The following is a 26,016-nucleotide window of genomic DNA, read 5'->3' on the forward strand; positions in this document are numbered from 1 at the left end:
AGAAGCCATGTTAGACAAGGCTGGTTAGGGGAAGTAGGGGCATCAGGTCAAGGAGGAAGGTACTGGACAGTGAGACATCTAAGAGTCATCCTTGTTTCCATTATTTCCCTAGTCTTGCCACCCCACAACGACCAGTTACTCCACAAACCCTATAAAGCTGCCAAACAGATATCTCTTACCCTTCATTTCTTTATTTCTACCTCACAGTTATCGTCTTGGGTAAGGCTTTCATGGTCACTGACACACTAAGTTGTACTGAACTTCTAGTTATTCCCTATTGTGGTTCATCATCCTCGGATTCCATCATTTATACTGTTGTCAGAAAGAACATTCTGCGGTGCTCATCCGATTATGTCAAGCCTTTACTTAAATCCCTCAATGACATCCTATCATCTAAAGAAAAACTCCAAGCTCCAGAGACATCTGGATCCTGCCTAGAGCTCCAGGCTCATCTCTCACTGTACTCTCTGATCACAAGCTGTTCTCTACCTAACCAAGCCCTCTCCCACTCATCCCTGCACATCCTGTGCTCAGTGGATGGGCCACTTCCTCTTGTTCTGCAGTCATTTCAAGTATCATTACCATGATAAAGTGTTTTCTCTCCAGCTCCCATCCAAGATAGAGATGTCCATTCCCCGCCTTGGGTAGCATTCTACCGTATGTAAATTTTACTTATTTCCCATAGCATCTCTACTGCTTGTTATAGTGAGTGGCTAAGGGCACAGTCAATGGAGCTAAACCATCTGGCATTGAATTCTGGTTCTGCTACTTTCCAACTGCAGAACCTTGCACAGTAACCCATCTGTGCCTCATATTTCTCCTTAGAAGAATGGAAATATTAATAGCAACTTTTTCATGGGTTTATTGTGAAGATTAAGTAAGGTAATATATAAAGCCATTAAAACAATGCTTGGCCTGTGGCACGCACTGTACAAATTGTAGCTATTATAATAATGACTTTTGTTAGTTTTGCTTGATTGTCCCCTATGACAAGTACCAAGTCTTCCTGCTTTTATCTTTGGGGTCCAGCATAGCCTCTACGACTCATTAAACACTCAACAACTGTCTGATCAGATACTCAACAAGTGCGTTAAAACAAGAATGATAGAATAATAGAGGAACAGACCTTTTATTTCCCAAAGTTACAACATGTCTTTTTTTCATTTTTCCCCTTAGATGTGAAGGGAACTCTAAGGGTAAAAAATACAAGTGGTCATAGTGTTTTAGTTGAGAGTTTTAATATAATTATTCAGTGTGCACAGAGGGTTTCTATTCTATCATCTCTCATAATTACATGAACATTTACCGATGTGCACCATGGGGAAAATGCCAGCAAAACCGAGAAACAAGACTGGCTAAATAATTTGTAGGATCCAGTGCAAAATGAAAATGCAGGACCCCTTGTTCAAAAAGTATTATGAATTTCAAGATGGTGAATAAAGATTATTTAACCAAGTGTGGGGCCATTCTGAGCTCAGGGATCAGTCAGACTACACAGACTACCAGCCCACGAAGTCACTCCCACCAGAAATCCAACACTCTTTTCTCTATCACTCTGCAATGTGTTCTGAGGCATAGATCTAGTTGATCTCACTGCCAGCTTTATTTCTCACTCCTAGATTGAGATGTTATAGGTCAATAACATTCTTAGTATGCCTCTCCACCACCAACTCTCCAAGATTCAGCTTTCACCATCCACTAGAAAAGCCGCTGGCCACTCTTTTTTATCTCAATGATCTAACTGGCCCATTTTCTGCCATACTCAAAATGCTCCTTCATTTATCAACTGTTTTGGGGACACTAACCATGTTCCCAAAACTCTGCCTATGGTGATAAATATATAATATAGTCTCACTCTCTGGTTTGCTTCATTTGATAAAGTGATTTCTGGCTTGCCCTGGTAAATCTGTGGTTGCTAATATCTAATAAAAGAAGAAAAGACATAGTGGCTCATGCCTGTAATCCCAGCATTTTGTGAGCCCGAGGAAGGAGGATTGCTGGCAATCAGGAGTTAGAGATCAGCTTGGCCAACTTAGGGAGAGCGCATCTGTACAAAAAGGTTTAAAAAGAGTCAGGTATGGTTGTGTGTGCCTCTAGTACCAGCTATCCAAGACACTGAGGCAGGAGGATCACTTGAGCCCATGGGCTCAAGGATTAAAGTGAGCTACCATCTTGCAACTGCATTCCAGCCTGGATGATAGAGTGAGATCCTGTCTCTAAAAAAAAAAGAAGAAACAAAAAACAATGACAAAAACCCACTGAATTCATGTATATGTTAATGGTGATAACAAATGGAAGGCCAAATCATAAGGAATGAGATCCCCACACAGGCCATTGGTGAAGCTATTTAATGCTATATAATCCCTTACACAAATACAATTAGACCACTTCTTAGATTATCTGGTATTTAGGCTTTTTGCCTCTTACACAATCTGAAGTAAAATGTCTTAGAGAAAATGTTAGCAAGAAGTCTTATTTATAGAGTTAGATGGTAAAACAAGGAAAAAAGAAAATAATTAGAAGATATATTTGTCAGGGGAGGGAAACTGGGGTTGAATAAGAAGAAAAAGATTAAAATAGAAGGTAGGAAAAGAAAAATGAAGCTTCTGGCTGGTAAAGAAAAATCATTTTCAGTTTTCCTATTACACAAATGCATTGTCGGCATCCTGTATTAAAATATAAATTCAGTGCAGAGGCAATAAGGCTGGCAGTAACGTGTACAGGCAGAAAGCCAAGAGCCCCGGCTGTTGGCAGCCACTTGGCCTCGAGGGCCCCTGCGACAGAGTCCAGGTTATATCTGTCAGACTCGGAGCCACTGAACACTGTTATTTCTTAGTTAAAGACTCTGATGTTGGCTTTGAAATTTACTTCATTTGGGGAGCACTGTGCCATAAACAAATAGTGACTGCATAGCAGAAAGGAACAGAATTTACTATGTCTGGTGAGCAATGATTGCAGGTGTAGTATTACTCAAATAAATGCAGATGGTGGGAGATGAAGGCTCGCTCCAACAAATTGCATTGTTTCTTAAGGCTGTTTATGTTTTCAATGAATATTTATTGAATTCCTTGTGAGTGCTGTAGATATAGTAGTGAGCAAGAGAAATGTTATTCTGGGGCAGTGAGAGAATAAATATCTAAGCACATAAATAAACACAATAATTTCATATGAAGATACAAATGTAATGAAGAAAATAACCACAAAGATATTAAAGAATAACTGGAGTAAAAGGGTAGGGTTACCTTGATAGCTTGATCAGCAAAGGCTGTTTTGACAAGGTGGCATTTTTCCAAAACTTGAATTACAAAACTTAGTCAGACATGAAAAGAGGTAGAGGTGCACTAAAAGTGAAGGATCTGCATGTGCAAAGGTCCTGAGGTAGGATGGAGGTTGACTATTCCAGTAACAAAAAGAATATCAATAAAGCTAGAAAGTAGAGAGAAGGGAGAAATATACAGAAGGATATTGAAACAGCAGACAAGAGTTACTACGTAGAGTCTTACAGAGTGTTCTAGACCATAGTAGGGAGTTGTACATTTATTTTAAAAGCAATAGAGAATCCTTGAGGGGAATTAAGAAAGAGGTGATATAATTTGATTTCAGACTTTAAAGCAAAGATCACACTGGCTGCTATGTGTAGAAGAGATTGCAGAAGCAGGAATGGGAATAGGAAGAACTGTTAAGAAGCTATTACAGTGGTTGAGGCAAGAAATGACAGAGGCTGTAGATTAGGATGAGAGAAATGGAGAAGGAGGGAGGGCGTGCACCAGGGAAGAAGGATGGTCTCTGCAGGTGTCCTTAATGTCAGGAGTTAGCAATGCCTGTACACACCCCTAAAAGGTCTCCTCATGTCGGGAGGGTTGGCTTCTATAGATTCCCAATTAGTAAACACCTCACTTATTTGAAGCTTATGTCTTCAGTGGCCTGTTACTCAGAACATAAAACTGAAAAAATATTACCATCAAACAAAGTCAATATATTTAAGTTCCCATGGGTTACAGATGGTGAAAACTCTCATTCTGAGTCCAGCTGTTTAACAAACAAGTTTTTCTGTTTGTTTGTGTGTTTCAAGTGTGGGTGCTCTGTTTTACAAACCGTAATCGATCAGACTCAGGACTACAGAAGTGAGCAGGTAGTGTTTCTAAAATCCTGGCAAAGTGAGATTAGGAAGAAGAGACAACTGATATCCATGCAAAAAAAAAAAAAAAGAGAGAGAGAGAGAGAACACACACACATATTTTTAAAAAGCACTCAGAAATATTTTAATCTCTGAAATATGGTCCCATAGACTATATTAGCCTTTAGAGGTTTTGAGAGACTAAAGTATTTATCTGTAAGTGCTCATGTAAGGGGTAACTTTTTATCTTAAAATATCTCAAACCACAGATACCTCTCCTGTGTGTTCCCTCAATGCCCCTTGCCTCCTTTCCTCGGGGGCACTTACTATATTGTTATTTTTTCTGTCTATATCTGCCTCCCCCACAAGATAGTGAACCCTTTGAGTGAGCTCTTTAATGCCTTTTTTATCTCAGTATCTCCAGGACCTACCCCAGGGCTCCGCACTGAGAAGACTTCCAACAAAAGTGAGAAAAGAGCCCTAGAGCATCAGCTGTTCATTTTTACTCTTGGAAGCAACTGCCTGTAATCCAGCAGCTGTTGTATCAGTAGCCAAAGCATTCCCCAGCTTTAAAGAGATTTGTATAGGTACACTTTAGGCTTTAAAAAAACCCAGATGGATGGAAAGTTTTAAATCATTGCTTCTTGGCAGAGCAACTAAGGTGGGCTCAGGCAACAGGGTTGATATAATTATAGTTTTGGTTATGCCTGATGTGTTTTATTCTGACGTGCATATTTTGTGCTCTATACACATTTAAAGATTTAATTAAATGTTTTATTATAGGAAACACAGTGCCAAATATCAGCATCATTACCTTTTCTTTTTTTACAGGAGCAGCTCTTTCCTCATTTTGTTTTTTGGAGATTTTAATACATATCAAACTTACATTTACTTAGTAATATTGACATGGACATCAACAAAAAAGCCCTATTTCTTGTTACTGAGGTTTTTGTTGCAATGTAAGCCCTCTGAGGGCAAAGAACATCTCTTTCCCAAAGTGCCAGATGGTGCACTTTGTCCACAGTAGACCATGGCTGAGAGAGACAGAAAACAGCCAAACTGGGAAACCTGAGGCAGGGACTCCAGGACACAGAACACATAACCAAGCAAAGCAACAACACCAAAAAGAACAACAATCAATCAATCAATCAATTAATTGATAAAAGCACAACTTTCAATAGTCAGTTTCCACCTGACCACAGTCTGAGGCCCCAGTAAATATTATACAAAGTTTTATGTTTTCTTCCCCTCTACCCCCATAAGAACACCCTTTGCTAAACTGCGGAGGTGGCCAAAAAACTTCATAAAATAAATAGATTAAAAAAAAAAAAAAAAAAACTCATCTCTGGCCTTTCAGAGTCAGTTGGAATACAAAATATTTTAAGTGGCCATTTTAGAAAATATTTTCTTCTTGGAATACAAATTTATAAATATTTCCATTTTCACGGAAATGAAGTTATTCCTTAAATGAAAGACCTCTAAACATTTTAATAAGGCAACAGAATCCCCCTTTGCACTGGAAGAAAGAAATCAAGAAAGGAGAGAAGAAAAGTGAAAAAAAGGAAAGAAATCTTTCCATTGTAGGTGGTGTCTCCATATACACATGTGTGAGGGATGAGGGAGCTGTCCAGGTGGGCGGGTGTGGGAGTGTGGGTGTTTGCGTTGGTGGGAAGTTGGGAATAGGTCAAGAGAAGCACTGACAGATTTCTTGGCTGCCTAGCTTGGAGCAGCTCAGAAACCTCAGGATCTGCCTCCTTGTAAATTACTGTGCCAAAGCAACATATCAGTTCTCTTTGATGAAAGCTCAGAATTGCAAGCTGAGGCCTGGCCTGCTCATTGTCAGGAAAGATGGTGAGCTGAGGAAGATGGTTTGTGGGAACTTAGCAGGGATGGAGAGTTAGAGGATGTTACAGGCATTCTTCTTTTTAGAGATCCTCCACAGAACATACCTGTTCCCAAGAGGTCTAGGAGTCCAAATTAGGAAGCACATATATATTTTTAATAATTTTAACCAGGGATCCCTCTTCCTTTACTGGGAGTAGCTATAGTTACTACTACTTGACAGGGTTACATTACTTGTCCTAGTGTCAACCTGTCCTGTTCATACTTATCCCCCTGCCCTTGCTCTTCCTTCTTTCATTTTCCAATTAGGGGAACTCAGAAAGAAGACTATAGAAGAGTCAAACCTTTTGGAGAAAAGAAAATGTGAGCACTTTTGTAAGAGGAAAAGGTAAATGTTTTTATATTCTTCTAAGACTAGGAGATGATGTAGTTTTTTTTGTTTGTTTGTTTTGTTTGGTTTTATTGGAATAACTACTCCAAAGATCTTGGCCAAAAAAAAAAAAAAAAAAAAAAAAAAAGAAAAGATAGAAAGAAAGAAAAAGAAAAAAATAGGAAGAAAAGGACTTGCTCCTTCACTCCTTCATTCCTGCAATGAGGACCAAAAAATTAGGACCACTGTTGATTAATCAGATTTTTCTACTTTTAAAAATTATAATTATGGTTACAATGACTCCAGATCCTTTTATTAGATTAATTTTGTCATTGCTTAAATCTGATTTTTTGCAACATTTTACAGGCTTTCATGAAAATTATGAGCTATGCTTAAATTGCTTTAATGTTATCATTTCATAGATACCAAATGAATAGGGTTACAGTAAACAAAGAATTAGGTCTTAACTTAAAAATTATTTTAAAAATAACTTTGTTCAATTCCCTAAAGTAACAAATGAAATGGAACTGAAAAGCAATAATATTACAGTTTTAAATTGGTAGGATCTTCATTTTAACTTAAACCATGTTTGCATATAAGCAACCATCTGGATAAAATGTTTAAAATTCAAGAAATACATTAAAAAACTGAATCATTTTGTTGACACAAAGTGAAACACTTGGATATATAAAAGCATATGGACTAATGCATCGTATCCTATCTTGATAGAAAAATACCAAAAAAAAAAAAAAATTAAAAGAACTTCTCAGGAGGACAGAGAAAATTTATTATCTATAGGATGGGTCATCATGGTAAAGGGAGCTATCACATACAATTTGAGTTTTGATTTGAACAGGAGTCTCAGTAATTCCAATATTCACGTGAACTTGGGCAACTTATTTAACCCCAGTAAGCTATAGTTTTTCAACATTTAAAATAGACATAACGATAGAAACATTATGAGATCATTCTGGGGATTAGTTTGGAAAAAAGTGGCAATGTCCTTACTGTGCCTCAAGAACTTATGTCCAGCTGGAACTTTCGGATGCGACAGTTACAGGTTGAATTGTGTCTCCCCAAAATTCTATATGTTAAAGTCCTAACCTGAGTACCTCAAAATGTGACCTTATTAAAAATGAGATCATTTCAGATATAATTAGTTATGTTGAGGTCATTAGGTTGTGCCACAATCCAATATAATTTGTATCCTTCTAAAATATTGACCATTGCAACACAGACATATACACAGGCAGAAGGCCATGCGAAGAGACACAGGGAGAAGACGGCCATCGATAAGCCATGAAGAGAGGTCCAGAACTGTTCTTCCTCGCAGCCCTCAGAAAGAACCAACCATGCCCACGTGCTGATCTCAGACTTGTTAGTCTCCAGAACTGCAAAACAACAACAACAGTTCTGTTGTTTAAGCCACCCAGTTTGTGGTACTTTGCTACAGCAATCCAGAAAACCAGTACAATGACCTTATTTGGAAATAGGTTTTTGGAAATATAATGAAGAGGAGGTCACACTGTATTAGAACGGGCCCTAAGTCTAGGGGCCAACATCTGTGTAAGAAGACTACAGAATGAGAGAAAATTTTTGCAATCTACTCATCTGACAAAGGGCTAATATCCAGAACCTATAAAGAACTCAAACAAATTTACAAGAAAAAAAACAAACAACCCCATCAAAAAGTGGGCAAAGGATATGAACAGACACTTCTCAAAAGAAGACATTCATACAGCCAACAGACACATGAAAAAATGCTCATCATCACTCGTCATCAGAGAAATGCAAATCAAAACCACAATTAGATACCATCTCACACCAGTTAGAATGGCAATCATTAAAAAATCAGGAAACAACAGGTGCTGGAGAGGATGTGGAGAAATAGGAACACTTTTACACTATTGGTGGGACTGTAAACTAGTTCAACCATTGTGGAAAACAGTGTGGTGATTCCTCAAGGATCTAGAACTAGAAATACTATTTGACCCAGCCATCCCATTACTGGGTATATACCCAAAGGATTATAAGTCATGCTGCTATAAAGACACATGCACACGTATGTTTATTGCAGCACTATTCACGATAGCAAAGACTTGGAATCAACCCAAATGTCCATCAGTGACAGACTGGATTAAGAAAATGTGGCACATATACACCATGGAATAATATGCAGCCATAAAAAAGGATGAGTTTGTGTCCTTTGTAGGGACATGGATACAGCTGGAAACCATCATTCTCAGCAAACTATCGCAAGAACAGAAAACCACATGCCGCATGTTCTCACTCATAGGTGGGAATTGAACAATGAGATCACTTGGACACAGGAAGGGGAACATCACACACTGGGTCCTATTGTGGGGAGGGGGGAGGGGGGAGGGATAGCATTAGGAGATATACCTAATGTAAATGACGAGTTAATGGGTGCAGTACACCAACATGGCACATGTATACATATGCAACAAACTTGCACGTTGTGCACATGTACTCTAGAACTTAAAGTATAATAAAAAATAAAAATAAAAAAGAAGAAGAAGAAGAAGACCGATGAAGACATGGGGATATAAGGAGGCACACAAGAATGAAAGCTATGTGACAACAGAGCTAGAGATTGGCGTGATGCAACTACAAGCTAAGGAACAGCAAGGACTATTGGCAACCTCCGGAAACTAGAAAAAATCAGGGAGGTACTCCTGTAGAGCCTCCAGAAGAAGTCAAACCTTTCCACTCCTTGATTTTAAACTTCTTGACTCCAGATTTTGAGAGAATAAGTTCCTGTTGTTTTAAATCACACAGTTTGTGGTAATTTGTTACAGCAGCCTGGGCAACTTACACAATATAAGAAGTGCTACATAAAGTGCTCTGTCCAGTTACAAATGGCTATGTGAAGATTTCTGATTACAAATTATGCTTCTACAACTTGTCCAGAGTTTAAGGTGATCAAACCCAGAATGATTCTGCGGAATGGTTACTAGCAAATGTCCATACTGGTGTGACGTTCTAATTCTGCCATGTCCTAAACCACATTAGCATGTACTGCCAGGGGAGGAAGAAAGAGAGGATTATTCATAGGAGAAATATTAAAGACCAGAATATTATCTACAAAATGTGTAATGGTAAGTAATATAGAACCCAACTAAACAAAACATTGCATTCTAATTATTATTAAGCTTATCGAATGCTATACATGTGAAAAGAATACATAAGGGAAGACATGACATATGGTAGGAGAAAGGATAGCAGTTTCTACCAAGAATTTATTTTCTAGCATAACTCTTTTTGCTGGTGGCATAAATCTTAAATGTTTTCAACTTCAACCCCAGTTTCTATAAGAAAAAAAAGTATTTATTCTTTGAAAAAATTGAATTGGACAGCTATAATGGTCTTTTAATCATCTGCTTCAGGAGACTCACTCTGCCTATCAGTAAACAATGGAGCAATTGATGTTGTTCTTTTAAAACTTTACAACACTTTAGATCTACTTCATTTCAGAGTCCCAACTTACACTGTTTAGCTTTTTGAAGACATAACCACATCTGTCCACAGTTACTAATTCAAATATAAAGCCAAATCTCTGGTTCAATAGTTTTACGTTCATCTTCAAACTCTAAGTGAACTAGGCGTTACAAATATTTCAGTGTGCGGTGATTTTTCTACTAGCAAATCGGCCACCAATTTCATTTTCTATTTGTGATCTTAAATCCCATATAAACATGATTCTTATTGTTGCTTTGTGCTGTTTTTGTTGTTCTGTTTTAGTTCCTCCATTCTAAAACAGCCCCTTCAAAGGAAATAGTTGGCCAACAACAACAAATTATGAATCTTTGGGCAAGATAATTTAACTTCTTTGTTCCTCTATTTCTACATCTGGAAAGTGAGGGTGGGAACCTCACAAGGCTGTTGTGATATCAAATAAATTAATATGCCATGATGTCTATATCATAGCAAGATCTCACTGATGTTAATTCTATCTTCATTTCCCTTAACATTACACATCAAACAATTGAAATAGAATCAGATAAGAGCAGAGAACTCCACTATACTTTTGCCCATGCACTCACACTCATGTACTGTGCATAGCAACATATTAATTTTTCTACCCATATTTCTTTAATTCAAAATCTCCAAATCCCACCTTTCTCATCTAATGAAGGATACTGTTCCAGAATTTCTACCATCTTTTGCCTATATTTAAGATTGCTCATTTCCTGCTGTATAAAAAAAATGCCTTTATTTCTTCTATCTTAACCTACAGTAACAAAAACAACCTCTATTTTCCTCACTCCTCGTATTTTTTCTGATCTCTTTTTAAAAAGCAAAACTCTTTAAAATAATTGTGTTAAGCCACTCCAAATCTTCACCCATTCTCTTAGACACACTCCAGTGTGTAAAACCCACACCATCCCACAAAAGTTAATTTGGCGCAGTTGATCACTATGCTCACTTGGAGACATTTTCTTGACTTAACTTCCAGGGCAACACAAAAATCTTGGTTTACCTACCATCTCATACATAATTCTTTCTCAGTTTCCATTGCTTTCCATCTCTTCTTCCAGACCTCGTAATGTTGGAATGTTCCTATAAATTAAACGTTGGTGTCTTATTTCTTTCGTTATCTTCATTCACTTCCTTTTATTCTCTCTCAAGCTCATGACTTGAAATCTTTACCTTCTATATTAGAGTGACTGCCAAATTTATATCTCTACATAAACCTTTATCTCTACCTTGATTCAAGATGTTGGTTCAAGAAACTGGCTTTTTGATGTCTTTACTTGGATGTCTAAGGGTCACCTCAAATTAAACATGTCCAAAACTAAACTTATTTTTGTACTCTGCTTCTCCCCAAACCCTTCTATGTTCTTCCTTTCCATCTTAATTAATGGCAAATCTATTCTTCCAAGTATTCAGATAAAAAATATAGTAATCTTTTTTGACTTCTCCTTTTCTTTCACAGCCCACAGCAAATTGATCAAGGAATGTGATCTTTAAAATACATGAAGAATCTATCACTTCCATGGTTACTACCCTGGTTTGAGCCTGGACCCTGACCAAGTCTTATCTGGAGCACCACCACTTACTCTCCCCATTTCTCCATGCTCTCCTACAACCTACTCTCAATACATCTGCCAGAGTAACTTTTTTAAAATATCAAGTCAGATTATTCTGACTCTCATTGTCTCTCTCTCTCTTTTCCCCCTTTCCAGATCTGCTACATTCCTAATTGTTCCTGAAATACCTTTCTCTAGATAATCACCTTATCTCCATCAGATCCTTGCCCGAATGAGGTGGTCCTCATTTTATTTTTAACTATTTTCACTCTCCATACCAGCACTCTTAGTCTTTCATACTCTGTTTCAATTTCTCACCCTCTCACACCTTTTTAATTTAGTTTTTAATGTGTTCATCATTTACAAACTGTCTCTACACACTAGGTTACAAGCTTCACACAAGCAGGCAAGGTTTTTGTCTTCTTTTATTTACTCTACACCTAGAGCGATAGCCAGCACAGAGTAAGTACTCAGTAAATATTTGTCAAATGAATAAGTAAATGAGTGAGAAATGTATAAGCAAGAAGTAAGAACATTCTAGAATATAATCCCCTTTTAAACTCTTAAATACCTTGACAGTACTAGGAGTCATTGTTATACACATTAAATTAGGAAAAAATCAGTCCCTATGTTAGACAACCAAACAAACCAAAAATTTATGGAAAAGGCTCTTGAAAGAATTAATATTATCTCAGGTAAAGACTATGAACCAGAGCATGTAAAAGTAAAACACTTTTGAAAATCACGAACAAAATGCTCAAAGAGTAAATGATTGTACCAGAGTCATCTACAAAGATTTTAATCTTCTGCACCATACAAATTGGGGTAAATAAAAGCAAGTTAAGTCTCACAAGTGCAGGAATGAAAATTAGTTCTATATCCTTCTTAGGAGAGCCATGCAAATAATAATAAAAGTGCTGGAGAAACATAAGACTACACAACTCTAGAGAATCCATGAGCCAGACAATGTGTTTGTGAATCCTCTCTAGGTCCCTTTTTTCTCCTTCTTATGTTTACTGCCTAATATTTGACCACTTTCTTGTTTGTTAGCAACTCTCACAGGAGAGCAACCTAAAGAAACAGAGGGAAACTTAAGCAAATTAAAGCAACTCCTTAATAGCAGCCAGGAAGAATACGTGGGGATCTTAGTCTGGACAGTAAGAAGCATGTGGTATTATTAGATTGGCACAAAAGTAATTGAGGTTTAAAGTATTCACTAAATGATTACTGAATATATTTTTGGAAATTGGCTGCTAACATTAGCTTGATTCAATTCAATTAAGGTGAGCGTTAAGTCTGTCTAAAATATGGTCAACGGATAGGATAAAAAGAACTCATGACATATTTGAATGCGTAAAACAAAGAAGGAAAAAAGAGAAAGAGGAAGGATGGATAGATACAAGTCTCTGCTATGGAAATCATCACAGAAGGTAATTTAACATAACAGAAATCTATCTAACGTAAAAGAGAATTAAGGTCAAACCTGCCTCTGCCACTAACTAGCAGTCAGTGGTAAGGTTGGAATACCTAACTTTGTTCAGAGTCTACCTTCTTACTTGTAAAACAGAGATAAAAAATTTAAAATTTAAAAACAGAGAGTAATATACTTTTCTCCTAATGCTGTTATGATGATTAAATGGATACATTATGCAAAACACCTAATATATAAAACCAGGTATCTGTTCTCCACAACCAAATTCCAGTGTCTATCATGTTATCTGCCTGTTTGTTCAAGTGTTGACAATCATCTCATTTATGAATTCATTTTTCTTTTCCATTTTGTAAGGATAAAACTCTGAAGAAATATCTAGAGGGTAATTAACATATGGCTAAAACTATCATGGGAAATATTAAAAAATAGATTAAAAAGTACAACTGGGACTTGTTTTAAAATGAGAGGCAGCCTGTTGATAAAAATGAACTTTTTCTTAAATTGCAGGAAAATATTGTACATGCTCTATTTAAAAATTATAGAACAACATCTCTTGGAGGAGGGATAAGATTTGTTTCCTTTTATACACACCAAAGTACAGAAAATGCTTTGCTCTTTGTAAAGTTGTTTGATTATAAGTTCTATGGGAAGAGCGTTCTTTGTTTCATTTATTACTGGCTGACTTGAATAGTATGTGGCTTGTAATTGGCAATTAGGAAATAGTTTTGCATGAATACAGTATGCACAGATTATAGAGTACTTGGCTCAGGGATGAGGGTCCATCTGTCTCTGCAGGTGATCCATACACACATAAAAGAATAAATAATAACAAGACAGGATTTGAATGGCATCTAGATAAAAGGCAAAGCAGCTATTCTCACAGTTCCTGAACCATCATTCATAAAGTCCTGGCTAAGCAACTATTCTCACAGTTCCTAAACCATCATTTATATACTTCTGGCATTCTACTGAAAATCTCACATCCATATGCAGTATATATTAGTATATACATAAACAGATATAAAGTGACTAATAATTTATTGACTCCCAAAAATATGGTATCTTGAAATAACCAAAATACCCCCTTCATGGTAGAAAAATAATAAAAACAAACAACAAGTAAAAGTTTGGAAAAATGATTTCTACTCCTCTACTTAACAGCTAAATTCTAAACCTTAGTTTTTGTTTATTTTAAAAGTACTGTTTATATAATAAAATTACATCAAAAATTTTTTGTTATTTAGACTTTAGGATAATGTACAAACAGCTAATAAATGAGCACAATGTATTTAATAATAATAATAGGATATATTAAATTTCCAAGCCAAAATGATTTTTAGAATGCATAGTTAATAGTATGAATAAGCACAATATATTTAAACTGTAAACCATACAGGCTCAAGTGGGCATTGATAGATGTTGTCCTCATTCTAATTATTAATTAGTTCAGAGTTTGTGAAGGTAAATAGCATTGCCTACATGTCTCTTTGCCAACTCTCTTACTAGAGCAAATGAAACCAACAATACAAAGAACAATGAAAAATAATTTTCTAATAAATCTTTTATCCTCTAAAGTTGTTTGAGAAGAAAGGTCACTTTCTCACTCACTAGCTTACCTTTTGGTGCTCTTATCTTTTTCTTCATCATACATATTTTTATGTATTATGCTCTATTTATGCATTCTTCAATAGCATCTTTATTTATGACTTTGTGAATCAACATCTTTGTAATAGGAGACGAAAGTCACTTAGCTAATTACACATGCTTGATAAGCTGCATAATAATAACTACTGCAGTATTGTACATTAGTTGAAGGTATGTAAATTACTGCAGTTATTTTCATTTGCAGAAAAAAAGACTTTTTTTAGTTGTTTAAAACACCCTTGTTGCCTCCACATCCATCTTCTTAAGTATACTGTGCTTTTAACCCAATTCATAATATCAATAAAGAATGAAGGTTAAATCCCACTCTACCAGTATTACCCAAGAAATAAGAGCAAAGACAAAACAAACAAACAAACAATCCTCAATGTAATGCAAATACTTCTGAACTGAGTTACGAATTTTGTTATTTATAAAGTGTCTTCCACATAAACGCAATCCCATTAAAACAGAACAGTTTAGACATTCCCTGCCCCACAAGGATGCTATAATGAAATCTGATTTGGTCTAGTCAGGAGATTAGAAGTGCATAGAGAGATAGAATGTGCAGCATTAGAATATTAATGACTTCTGTATGAAGATTGGAAATTCTACAAAGTTATGAATAAGGTCAAAATAACACTTAGATGATTTACTGCCACAGAAAATCATACTCTCCTATGAGTGATTTACTGAATGTTATATAAAAGCGGAGTGTGGACAAGCTACATTCAGATGCAAGCTTGCAGCTGTCAGTGTCTACATTTGCTCAATCTGGCTAGAGGATGATTTGAAGGTTGATTTAATTGTAGCTTCTGAATCATGCACTTCTCTATGTTTTAAATTGTTTAACGTAAATATAAAAATGTTAAAGTAATTTTAAGACTGTAAATATTTAGTATCAAATCTGCAAAATCTCATTCTCCTCTGGAAAAGTGACTGAAAATGAAAAGACTAAGAAAAAAACACTATTACCTTGATAACAATAATTGCTCAATAATTATGGAAAATTTACCCTTAGGATGAGAAAGTCCATAGAGTGTTCAGAAGGAATGCTGAGAATAAACGAAAAACTAGATTTGTGATTGAGTGATCAAATTTTAAGAGGAGCACAAATATGTATCTGTAGAAAAGAGTTCAGAGATCAAAGATCAAAGTTACCAGTTAGTAAGACAGCATTGTTTGGGCTCCTTGCAGGTATCATAATAGCCTAAATAAATATTCCACTACACACAAACTCAAAGCAGAGATTCAACTCTTACCGATGCTACCAGCACCAGAACACAAGACACAACCAATGAACCAATGTAATCTACTCAGCTAGAGCGCTCCTTAACCACCTTTCTATTTTGACAGACTTCATCAGATTTCAAATATCACCTAATCATTTACTTCCCAGCATCAGCAAATCATCCTTAAGGAGAATATCTTGTTCTTCCTCTGCAAGCCTTTTCCCCCATTTTTAATTTCCACTTTTATACATACCTCCTTTTCTACATATTTTCTTGCCGGGCTTTCTGGCACATTCCTTGGATATTCTTTTTACTGAAAAATGAATAGAAGACTAGAAAATAACATGGCGCTCCATCACAGACCGCCGGAACATGCAACACCACTATCTAACTCAATACGCTCCTGCATTTACTGAGTGCGAAAGATCCCCAATTCGTTGAGCCTGCACATGCAATGAGGAAATGTTGATGCATCTTCTCAGAAGTCATTTGGTAGGAAATGGAAATTAGAAACCCATTTCTACCTAAATATACGTGCTGTGGAGGAAAGAAAATGAGTAAGCACAGGAAAAAAATAAGTACAGATACACTGACACACATAAACAAAAAGAGCACCATGCACGCATGTAAAATATGTCTACATGCCAACAGGAAAAGCCATGCATACTACCAGTACACATGAATTAATATTGTTAGAACTTAGAATAGAAAAAAATATAAAAATATATCTCCTTGTTTTTCCTGCAATAAACTCACCATCCTCAGTTGGGACATATATATTTAGATATAGGCAGTCTTCACTCTGGTCTTGTACATATGATGAAACCACATCCAAGTTATTAGTAAACCACACAGGAAGCATGACTTCTGGCAGTCTGCCATCAATGATATTCTGGGGACACACAGGAGCAAATTGAGTGGCATTTCTGATATCTGACCAGGGAGATGGTGGTTCTGGAGGCTGAAAACGACGTTCCCCTGTTGGTGGGGCTGCATATGGAACCCCAAGAAATTGAATAACAGGCCCCAAAATTTCATTATTGAGTTCCTTCTTAATCCCTCTTATCTTTCCAAAGTTGGTAGTCACCAGTGGGTCCACATCATCCAATTTTTGTGATAGCACATGACCAGCCTGAAGCAAACATCCCAACATACAGAGAGTCAATGGGGCACCCAGTCCCCTGTGTACCACGCATGCCATCACTGCTCTCCAAACATAATTTTGCCACATGCATCTGGGTAGTGCCATGGTCCCACATTAGGTGTCTAGTTGTCTGGTTACAGTGAGGCAAACGTATTTATATCCACTTGAGAAAGACTGTATAATGGTAGAATATACCTCCGATTTCTTAAAGGGGAGCTTGTCGAGAAAAGTTCTGAAAGATCTTCAGACAGCAGGTATCTCCCATTGATTTCACATGTATTGGAGCAGCATCTTCAATCATTACTCTTTATCAGACCATATCCTATTCAACATTCTGTTTTCCATATTAGCAATGTGGCAAGAGTGGGCATTGACTGTAGTTTTCTCTCTTATAAATCAAATCCAGTTAGCTGCGGGTCTATATCCTAGAAAAAATGAAAATAAATCATGAGTTGGAACAAGCTAACATAGACAGTGTGATAACTAGATGTTTTACAATCTACAGAAATACATTAATAATGACTAGCATCAGGGAAGTTAAATGTTACCATACGAAAATCATGGGTTGAAGTGAGATGACAATTACAAGATTATGGAGAAATGTGTCTGCTGACGTCATATACATTTACGTGGAAGCAGGCCTTGTTAAAATACACAGTTTTAGAAACATGTCACAGTAAAGTATTTAAAAATACTGAATGTTAGGTGTGAAATTTATACTTTATTAATAGTCTTCAATCACTTCAAGCTATAGAAGATTAATTTATTTCAATTTTAAAACCCAATAGCAGAAAATATTTTAAGAAACTGGCAGTAAACTAGCAGAACAGATACAAACTCTGTAAGAATGACTGTATGCATTGGAAAACACACAAAAAGGTGGTTCCCAACCCTATGCTTATCAAAAAAAGGAAGATAATATCAGGACAAGAAAACTAATATGAGTTCAGCTATGATTATTCAGATGAAACTACCTCACTTCCTTGCTGTATCTCAAAAATCTTCATAAAATTTTGCTTATGAGTTTCCTATTTGAAATTAAGATTCAATAATTTAAAAGAGAAAATGGCATTGGATATAGTTTGTAAAAAAGATAGAAGTTTACATCTTTTTTTGCAGACAAGTTATTTTACCATCTTGCTATATATTATAGATATCAATAAATTTGCAATGCAAAAATTAATTTATGAGTCAAAGTCAATATATTTTAAATTACAATTTTTTTCTCACTGTCCGTTAGAGATCAAAGGAAGATTACAAAAAGAGAGTGTGGTGATTAAAAAAAACAATCATGCCTAATCATGGCATCTTGCATATTAACACTAATCAAACATCTATCACTGTTTACAAAGTTCAACTTAAAATGCATCAGAATAAAATGTAACATTCGGTGCAATGCAGTCCTCGGAGTAATCTGACGTTAACTGTCAAATAACGTACAGCTCAAAAACTGTGTCTTTTCTTGTTCAAGCAACCTTTTGAAGTGTTTACTTTGAAAATAAAGTGCTGATTTGTACTAGAGATGGTTCTATCCTGTATATTATGGAAGATTCCTAAAGAAGTGTTGGTCTGGCAGTGAGACTGCCCTGACTTTCTGTTGTTTAAAAGGAGATTGTAAAAACTATATAGGGCAGCAGGAGATTTGGTTCTGGCCTAGTGTGTCTTTATCTCTGAACAATCCATCACAGAAGGCTATAAGGAGATAAATGTTTGTCTTTGAAAATACTTTAGTCTGGGTTAATTCACATACCTTTGCTGTGAAAGCACATTAACATACAAAAGACAGGCTTAGACCAATCCAATTCCTGTTCCAGAACTCTGGCATTTATCGAAGATTCAGCTACACAAACACATTTTTGTAAAGTATATATCATGCTTATTCTTGTGCAGCATCATAGTGGGCCACAGCATGAACGAATCTTTGCAAGTTCCTTTTGGTGTTAAAAATGCACTATTTGGACACCTAACCTAGAGAACCTGTGGTGAGGTCTTAAAAGTCTCCATCATTATTTTTTTTTCAACCTAATTTTCAATTACTCTACAGCAATTTCCAAAAATTTTTCTTCGCACAACTGATATCAAATACTTGTTTTGTTATTAATAAAATAACACTCCTTTTTTTGTACTTAGAAATCCCTAACTGTGTTAAGGATAAAGAAGCTCCTGTTTCCCACTGATGTGCTGCTTTAATGCAAATTGCAGAGGATTGGAATTCTGCATGCCATGATGGATTTTCAAATTTGAATGATGTTTAGCTCCTGAGGTTACAAAAATACCCCCTTTTACATGTTGTATGTACGGAGAACTATAGTATTGACCCCCCAAAATTTTCAGAAATTGCTACTATAATAACAGCAGTCATCCAGGTCAAATATAAAAATATGGCTTATTTAAAGTACTAAAATTTAAAATATATATATATACCTAAATAGAAAGTCTCGAATTTGCTGACAATTTTACCCCTATTTATTGATGCTTCCTTAGTGTATACAAAATCCTCAGTTTTCATGCATTTATGTTTCATTGACAACAACCCTATGAAGTAGATTCACAGTTATCACGTTCTTACTCATGAGAAACTCAGACTTGAAGAGGTGAATTTCACCTTGGCCAGAGTCTCTTAGCTAATTGTTAGCAAATCCAGGCACCCACTGCTATCTGATTTAAAGGTCATCCTTATGATCACCACACATGATAGAGTCTCTCAATTCAAAATTATCACTTTTTAAGAAATTGATCCTAGTGTATTTAAAATGGAATTGTAAAACTATTTTATGTTTCTTCAGAAGATGAAGTCTCAGTAAATATTCTGACAATTTCACAGGACAGAGAAATAAAAAATGGTCTACCCTATTCTTATGGGAAGTTAATATTTCATTTTGCTATATATTTTTATACATATTTTACTAGCTTTACCCTATATTGAATGTGGTGATAGGTTTCTCTTATGTCATTACACAAAATCATATTAAAACAATGATTTGTGTAATAATTTGGTTATTTATTCAGAACCAAAAAACCCTCAAACTATGACAACCTAATTGTCCAGCAATAGATATTGATAAATTAATTATGATGTATTCACAAATTCAAATTATATACATTAGTGAAAATAAAGGGCCTAAACCCAAAATATCAACATATATAAATCTCAAAATTTTTCACAAAACAAGTCACAGAAAATTAGGTACAATAAATACTATTTAAATAAAACTTAAATTATGTAAAAGAATATTATATATTATTCTCAAATACATAAATATATAGTAAAAGGATAGCTGGCATCTCTAAGTAAAAAGGAAAAAGAGTAAGGCTTATTCTAGCAACTAATAAATTAATTGGGCCAATTATTTAATTGACATCTAAGACAGATAACATGTGGTAAGGCCCTAAAAGGCCAACAATGAACTACAGCAAGTTTGACAAAACCTTAGTATTTGAATTCTCTGTATTATTTTGTATGTTTAAAATATTTCAGAATACACTAAAATAATAAGGCCAGAAAACTCTTACTCAGTAGACCAAATCATGTATTACCCGTAGATTAGCCTATCAATCCACATGCAACTAGCTTCGTCTGACTTCTAAGTTAATGGGGATACTAGCTCATAAATTTCCTCATTATTCCTCTTTTTGACTTAAAGCATGTATAGTCCCACTAAAAGAATAAAATCAAAATAAATAATATTTAAAAGGGCATCATAAATGGTAATACATTTTCTCCCTTACATTAATTCATCAAAAGCTGGTCCCTCAACTAGTTTGTTTCTGAGAAACTCCGAAAAAGGAGTAGGGAGAACCGTATGGGATGTTAGATAATTATTTTGGGTGGCCACATTCATCCAATCTTTCATTCACTCAGCAAACATTAGATATTTACAATGTGTAAGCTACCGCACTGAATGTTAAGGAGAATTGAAAGACATGCACAGTCTACTCATTATTCTCAAGTAGCTTACGCCATTGTAAAGGAATAAGTAATCTAAAAAATTACTCTAATGCTAGATGAAATGTGACATGTGTTCAATAAATACAAGATGAATATGGGAGCGGTACCTAGCAGGAAATATCAAACTTCTAACTTCATGTACCTTTTACATATCTTTTTCTAAAAAAAAAATAAATAAACCTTTTTATTTCTACCTTGCTTTGTTTTATTGTTTGCATTTATTTGTTTTCTTGTTGAACTCAACTCCTCCCTGTTAAGTTTCTTACTTGGGGCAAGATTTTGCATGTGTGTTTTAAAAAATAACTTTATGTTCCCCATAAAATCTATATGAAAATTTGTTACATAGTGCAAGCGTGGTTAAATCTCAGTTGGTCTGGATTGACAGCATGCTTACTGTTAGAGCTCCCTGGCTTGATGGTGACCCTTAACCAACGTTATACAATATACAGTGGATCCTTGTTATTCATGGTAGTTATGTTCTATAAAGTCATGATGAACACTAAATTAGGGAACACAGACCTTTTGCTTTTAAAAACATACACATGTATATGTGTGTGTATATATGTGTGTGTGTGTGTGTGTACACACATGTACATAGATATACCCACATATATAGATATATAAATCTCACATAGATTATAGGTTATAATCCATAATGCTTGTAACTAGTAGATTCTGTTTTATGTTATGAAAGAAAAACTGAGGTTCTAAAGCATTAAGTGCCTGAGGCCGCTTCACTAACAGGTGCTAGAGTTGGGATTAAAATGCCCCCAAATTGGTCCCAAAGATGAAGCATCTTGCACTGCACTGCACAGCCTCTGCCACTGCACAGTGTCCATCCTGTGTCCATAAAGTTGAAAGAAGAAGGCAGAGAGATGCCTTGTTTGACTTCAGCTGGCGAGATGCTCATAGGGTGACTCAAAGTTTTGCTGCTTTGCTCATGTCTGTGGAATGACTGTAAACGTGCTGTAAGTATTGATTTTAGGATTACAAATACATTTTAGTGAATAGACAAGTTTGCAAATACAGAAACCAGGAATAATGAAGATCAACTCTACTAACTAAAGACAAATAATGTTTTGCACTTATAGATCTGTGAGTTGTTTGAGTCAGGCCACACTAGCTTGTCAACTATATATGCTAATAATAAATGGATATAAAAATGAACTTAGTAATACTAATATAACAAAAATGCAATTTAATAATATCTGGTTTCAGCAGAGTGTGGTAAAATTTGATAACCAAAGCTAGCCATATACCTGAAATATATCTATGTGATCAGTTCACTATAAGAGAACCTGACCTAACTCCAAAGATACTGGGTTTCCTGTAGCAAAATGTTTCATATACACACTAGTGGTGGTTAAAGAACTGGAGACAAAAGGATATTCTTTGTGACCCAGGAGTGGGAGAAAAAAAAATCCAGAGTCTGAGATTGTTTAAATTCAATTTAACGCATATCCTTATTCTGCTGTTGCCATACTGTATTCTTTGCCGTAATAAAGCTGTCCAATGAGTATAAACTGTTTGACACCTTTCAGCAAATGAATACTTAGAGTAACTAATGTGTAATTAACTCACATAGTAAGTACTTAAAATGGGATGAATATACAAATGAACATAATTTTACAAAATGATATTAGGCTTCAAAAGAAGAGACAAGTCTACCTCCAGCTAGCAAATTAGAAACGAGTTCATGAATCAAGGGAAATTTGAGATGGACTTAAAAGAATGAATACGATTTGGATAAACACTGATGGTCACAGAAGGGGTCCCACAGTGGAAAGAATGTTCAGTAGACACTGTGCTGCTCACACTTCCTGAGGGCACCTTCATATTTTAATGACTGGTTTCTGCCAGTATACAAAGGCCTGGCCTCCTTTTCTCAATACAGAATAATCAGAGGGGCTACTTCAGCCCCAAAGCTCCCCATGAAAATGGGGAGAGGGAGGAGTTGGTTGAGATTCTCTTACTCCCTTACAGGAATTGTTCCCAATGGTACATCCCAGGAAACTTCTTGTAGACAAACCTTCATCTCAAAGTCTTAATTTTTCCTTTGGAAGCCTGACTTATGACAGAAAGAAAAGTAAAGCTTTTTTTTGAGGAAGGCACAGTCTAGTTTGCCCAGAACGCAGAGTAAATGAGGATGAGCATTGGATAAGATTGAGATGGCAGGCTATAGCCAAATCAAGCAAGCCCTTCATTTTCTCTTTTTGTTTTATATAAAAGAGAAAGCAATTAAAGTTTGCTAATATGAATATATGACCTAACACCAGTGTCATCACATGGCTATTGATGCACATAGCACTTACAGTGTTCTTGGGAAGGTAGATTGGTCTGTAGTGCAGCTGGTTAACCACCAGCAGCACTTTGTTATTGTCCATTGTTCAGTTTCAATGTGCAGTGATGCATTAAAGTTTACATCATTGGATAAATAGATTTACACGTTTGTGTCAAGTTGTAATTAAAGTAACCCTTAAAAACAAACTACTGGATTAAGTTTTTATCAAATATCAATGAAAGGGAGTACTAGAAATACAATCATAAATAAAGAACTGTAAAAAGGCAAAATGAAATTTCTACTTTTAGGACAAGCTCTTCTTCAGCTATATCACAAGATTAAAAATAATGGCCATCTAATCAGATATAATAACAAATCAGAAAAATGTTTGAAAACCTCAAGAAGATAACTTGAAGTGTGAATGAATGCCCATTTTATTCGTTGTGAACTGTGTCCTAAAAAATCTCTGTGCCTTAAGATATTAGTGAATAATGCAATGAAGTCATCAGTATTTATAAGACATCTTAAAACACTGTTAATTTTATCTTTCTTATCTTCTTAGTGCCTATTTTTGTGTATGTTTCGTAATCTGGTGATAGAAATATTTATCAAATATATATATGTATATTCATACATAAATTTTATTAAATATATATGTATATTCCTACATACATTTTTGATAACCAAACCATATTTTTTACTAAAAAATAACATATATGTATATATGTATACATTTTTCACCTTTAGCAAAAATATGGTTTGGTTATCAAACGCACAGACTAGATACAAAGGTGTGGGAATCGTTACCTTTGTGAATGAACTGGTGCAAAAGAAACCTGAGAGAATCTTAATTCCAGGTTCAGTTTGAAATATCAGCTGTTTTCATCCACAATTATGTGAAAATGGCAACAAAAACAACTACTATTGTAGGTCACCCTCTACTTGCCAATCACCGTCCGAAACACTTTACATAGTTCATGTCACTTAGCCTTCACAACAGATTTATAAGCCAAGCCCTCTTATTTGAGGTGAGAAAAAGAAGGGTGAAAGTGGTCAGATAACTCTCTGAAGGCCACAATGCCAGAAAAAGGCAGATCCAAGAAACAAACCCAAGACTGCCTAACTCCAAAGAACATGTCCTGAACCTTTGTGACACAGGAGTTTGTGCGCTGCACCTCAGTGAGACCAATTCAAAAAAGTCCTATGCTCAGGTTGAGGAACTGAGGAGGGTGAAACACATAGAATATCAACAGAAGCAAAATAAAAAGGCTGCTCATCTGCTTGCTGGGGTTAGTTAATAGTCATAATTTGCAGCAGCCCCAAAGAGTGTGGTATTGAAACTTTTTTCCAGGAACATTCCACAGCCTGGGGCAGAGAGTAAATGATAGAAGTCAGGGTTGGGGATAAGGAAGGAAAAAATGGTAGAACAGCAAAGAGCAAAGGTTACAAGAAATGGTAATCCTAATGTAGAACAGATCAACTAAATCTAAAACAGAGTTAAGCAGTACTAGAAGGACACAAAGGGGAAAAATATAAGACAATTAAAACCAAGGCCAAAAAGGGTTTACTCTGAGATGAGAATATCAAAGTTCAAGATCTTGATCATGGAGAAGTTCCAAGGGATGCCAGGACCTATGTCATGGCCATATTAACATAAGGCTATTGAGAACTAAAGTGATGACAAGTTTATTCTGCCATGAGCATCATTTAATAATAACTGGATTAATGACAAGCACCAAATGAGTAAGTACTGGGGCTAAACGTTGAGCTAACTGCATCATCTCCTTTATTGTCTCTAAGTACCATGAGGTAGAGATCATTATCATCTTCTTGTAACAGATAATTAAATTGAAGTCAGAAACACAAAGCCACAGTAACATCCTTCAATAAAACAAGAGCACATTTTATGGATGCAGCAAGCTTCAAGAAATAGAAAGTGACAAGGCAGAAGAATTAACACTCTCTAAAGACAAATGCTGCCTCCTTCTTAATTTTGCCCAGAACCTCCTTCTGGGAGAAATTGTGGGCAGCCCTCAATAGTTTTCCAGAGTTGCATGAAATTTCCCATTTCTCTGTAGAGTATACAAATGGTTCTATTTGTTCCCTTTCCCCTTGGGCTACTTCCACACTAAATGTACCTCTCCAATAACAATAAAAAAAAGAGAGAGAAAATAGAATGTGAATGAGAAAAGGCCAACTAAAACTTAAATTAATTGGAGAAAAAAATTTACCAATAAAATAGTTTTTCTTTAAATAACAAGGAGTGAAACATGAGCACACGGTAAAGGTTATACCTGGTAGCAAACTAATTTTGCAAATAAACAATACTAAAGGAAGGTAACACACATGATACGGTTTGGCTCTGTGTACCCACCCAAATCTCATATTGAATTGAACTCCCATAATTCCCACGTGTTGTGGGACAGACCCAGTGGGAGATAATTTGAATCATGGGGGTGGTTTCCCACATACTGTTCTCATGGTAGTGAATAAGTCTTATGAGATCTGATGGTCTTATCAGGAGTTTCTGCTTTTGCATCTTCCTCATTTTCTCTTGCCACCACCACGTAAGAAGTGCCTTTCACCTCCTGCAATGGTTCTGAGGATTCCCCAGCCATGTGGAACTGTAAGTCCAATTAAACCCCTTTTTCTTCCCAGTCTCTGATATGTCTTTATCAGCAGCATGAAAATGAACTAACACAATAAAATGGTACCAGTAGGGTGGGGGCACTGCTGAAAAGATACCCCAAAATGTGGAAGCAGCTTTGGAACTAGGTAACAGGCAGAGGTTGAAACAGTTTGGAAGGCTCAGAAGAAGACAGAAAAATGTGGGAAAGTTTAGAACTTCCTAGAGACTTGTTGCATGATTTTGACAAAAATACTGATAATGATATGGACCATAAAATCTAGTCTGAGGTGGTCTCAGATGGAGATGAGAAACTTGTTGGGAACTGGAG

The 26,016-nt window shown here is 35.8% G+C and overlaps 1 protein-coding gene across 15 annotated transcripts in view; it reads right to left on the reverse strand.

The window, feature by feature from the left end:
* The window catches only part of NLGN1 (neuroligin 1), a 901,503-nt gene that overhangs the window by 689,226 nt on the left and 186,261 nt on the right, over nt 1–26,016 (reverse strand). For 9 of the 15 annotated variants that reach the window (XM_021933772.2, XM_021933768.2, XM_009201347.4 and 6 more), the window contains 2 exons: nt 16,442–17,254; nt 15,939–15,998 (listed from right to left, as the gene is read on the reverse strand). In XM_021933772.2, coding sequence (XP_021789464.1) covers nt 15,939–15,998; nt 16,442–16,934 — 553 coding nt within the window. In that variant the 5' untranslated portion in view covers nt 16,935–17,254. Of the gene's footprint in view, nt 1–15,938; nt 16,018–16,441; nt 17,255–26,016 lie in introns of those variants that run through there. The other 6 variants (XM_009201348.4, XM_017955703.3, XM_017955705.3 and 3 more) reach the window with 2 other exon arrangements.

Source organism: Papio anubis, chromosome 2 (assembly GCF_008728515.1).
Source record: "Papio anubis isolate 15944 chromosome 2, Panubis1.0, whole genome shotgun sequence".
NCBI lineage: Eukaryota > Metazoa > Chordata > Mammalia > Primates > Cercopithecidae > Papio > Papio anubis.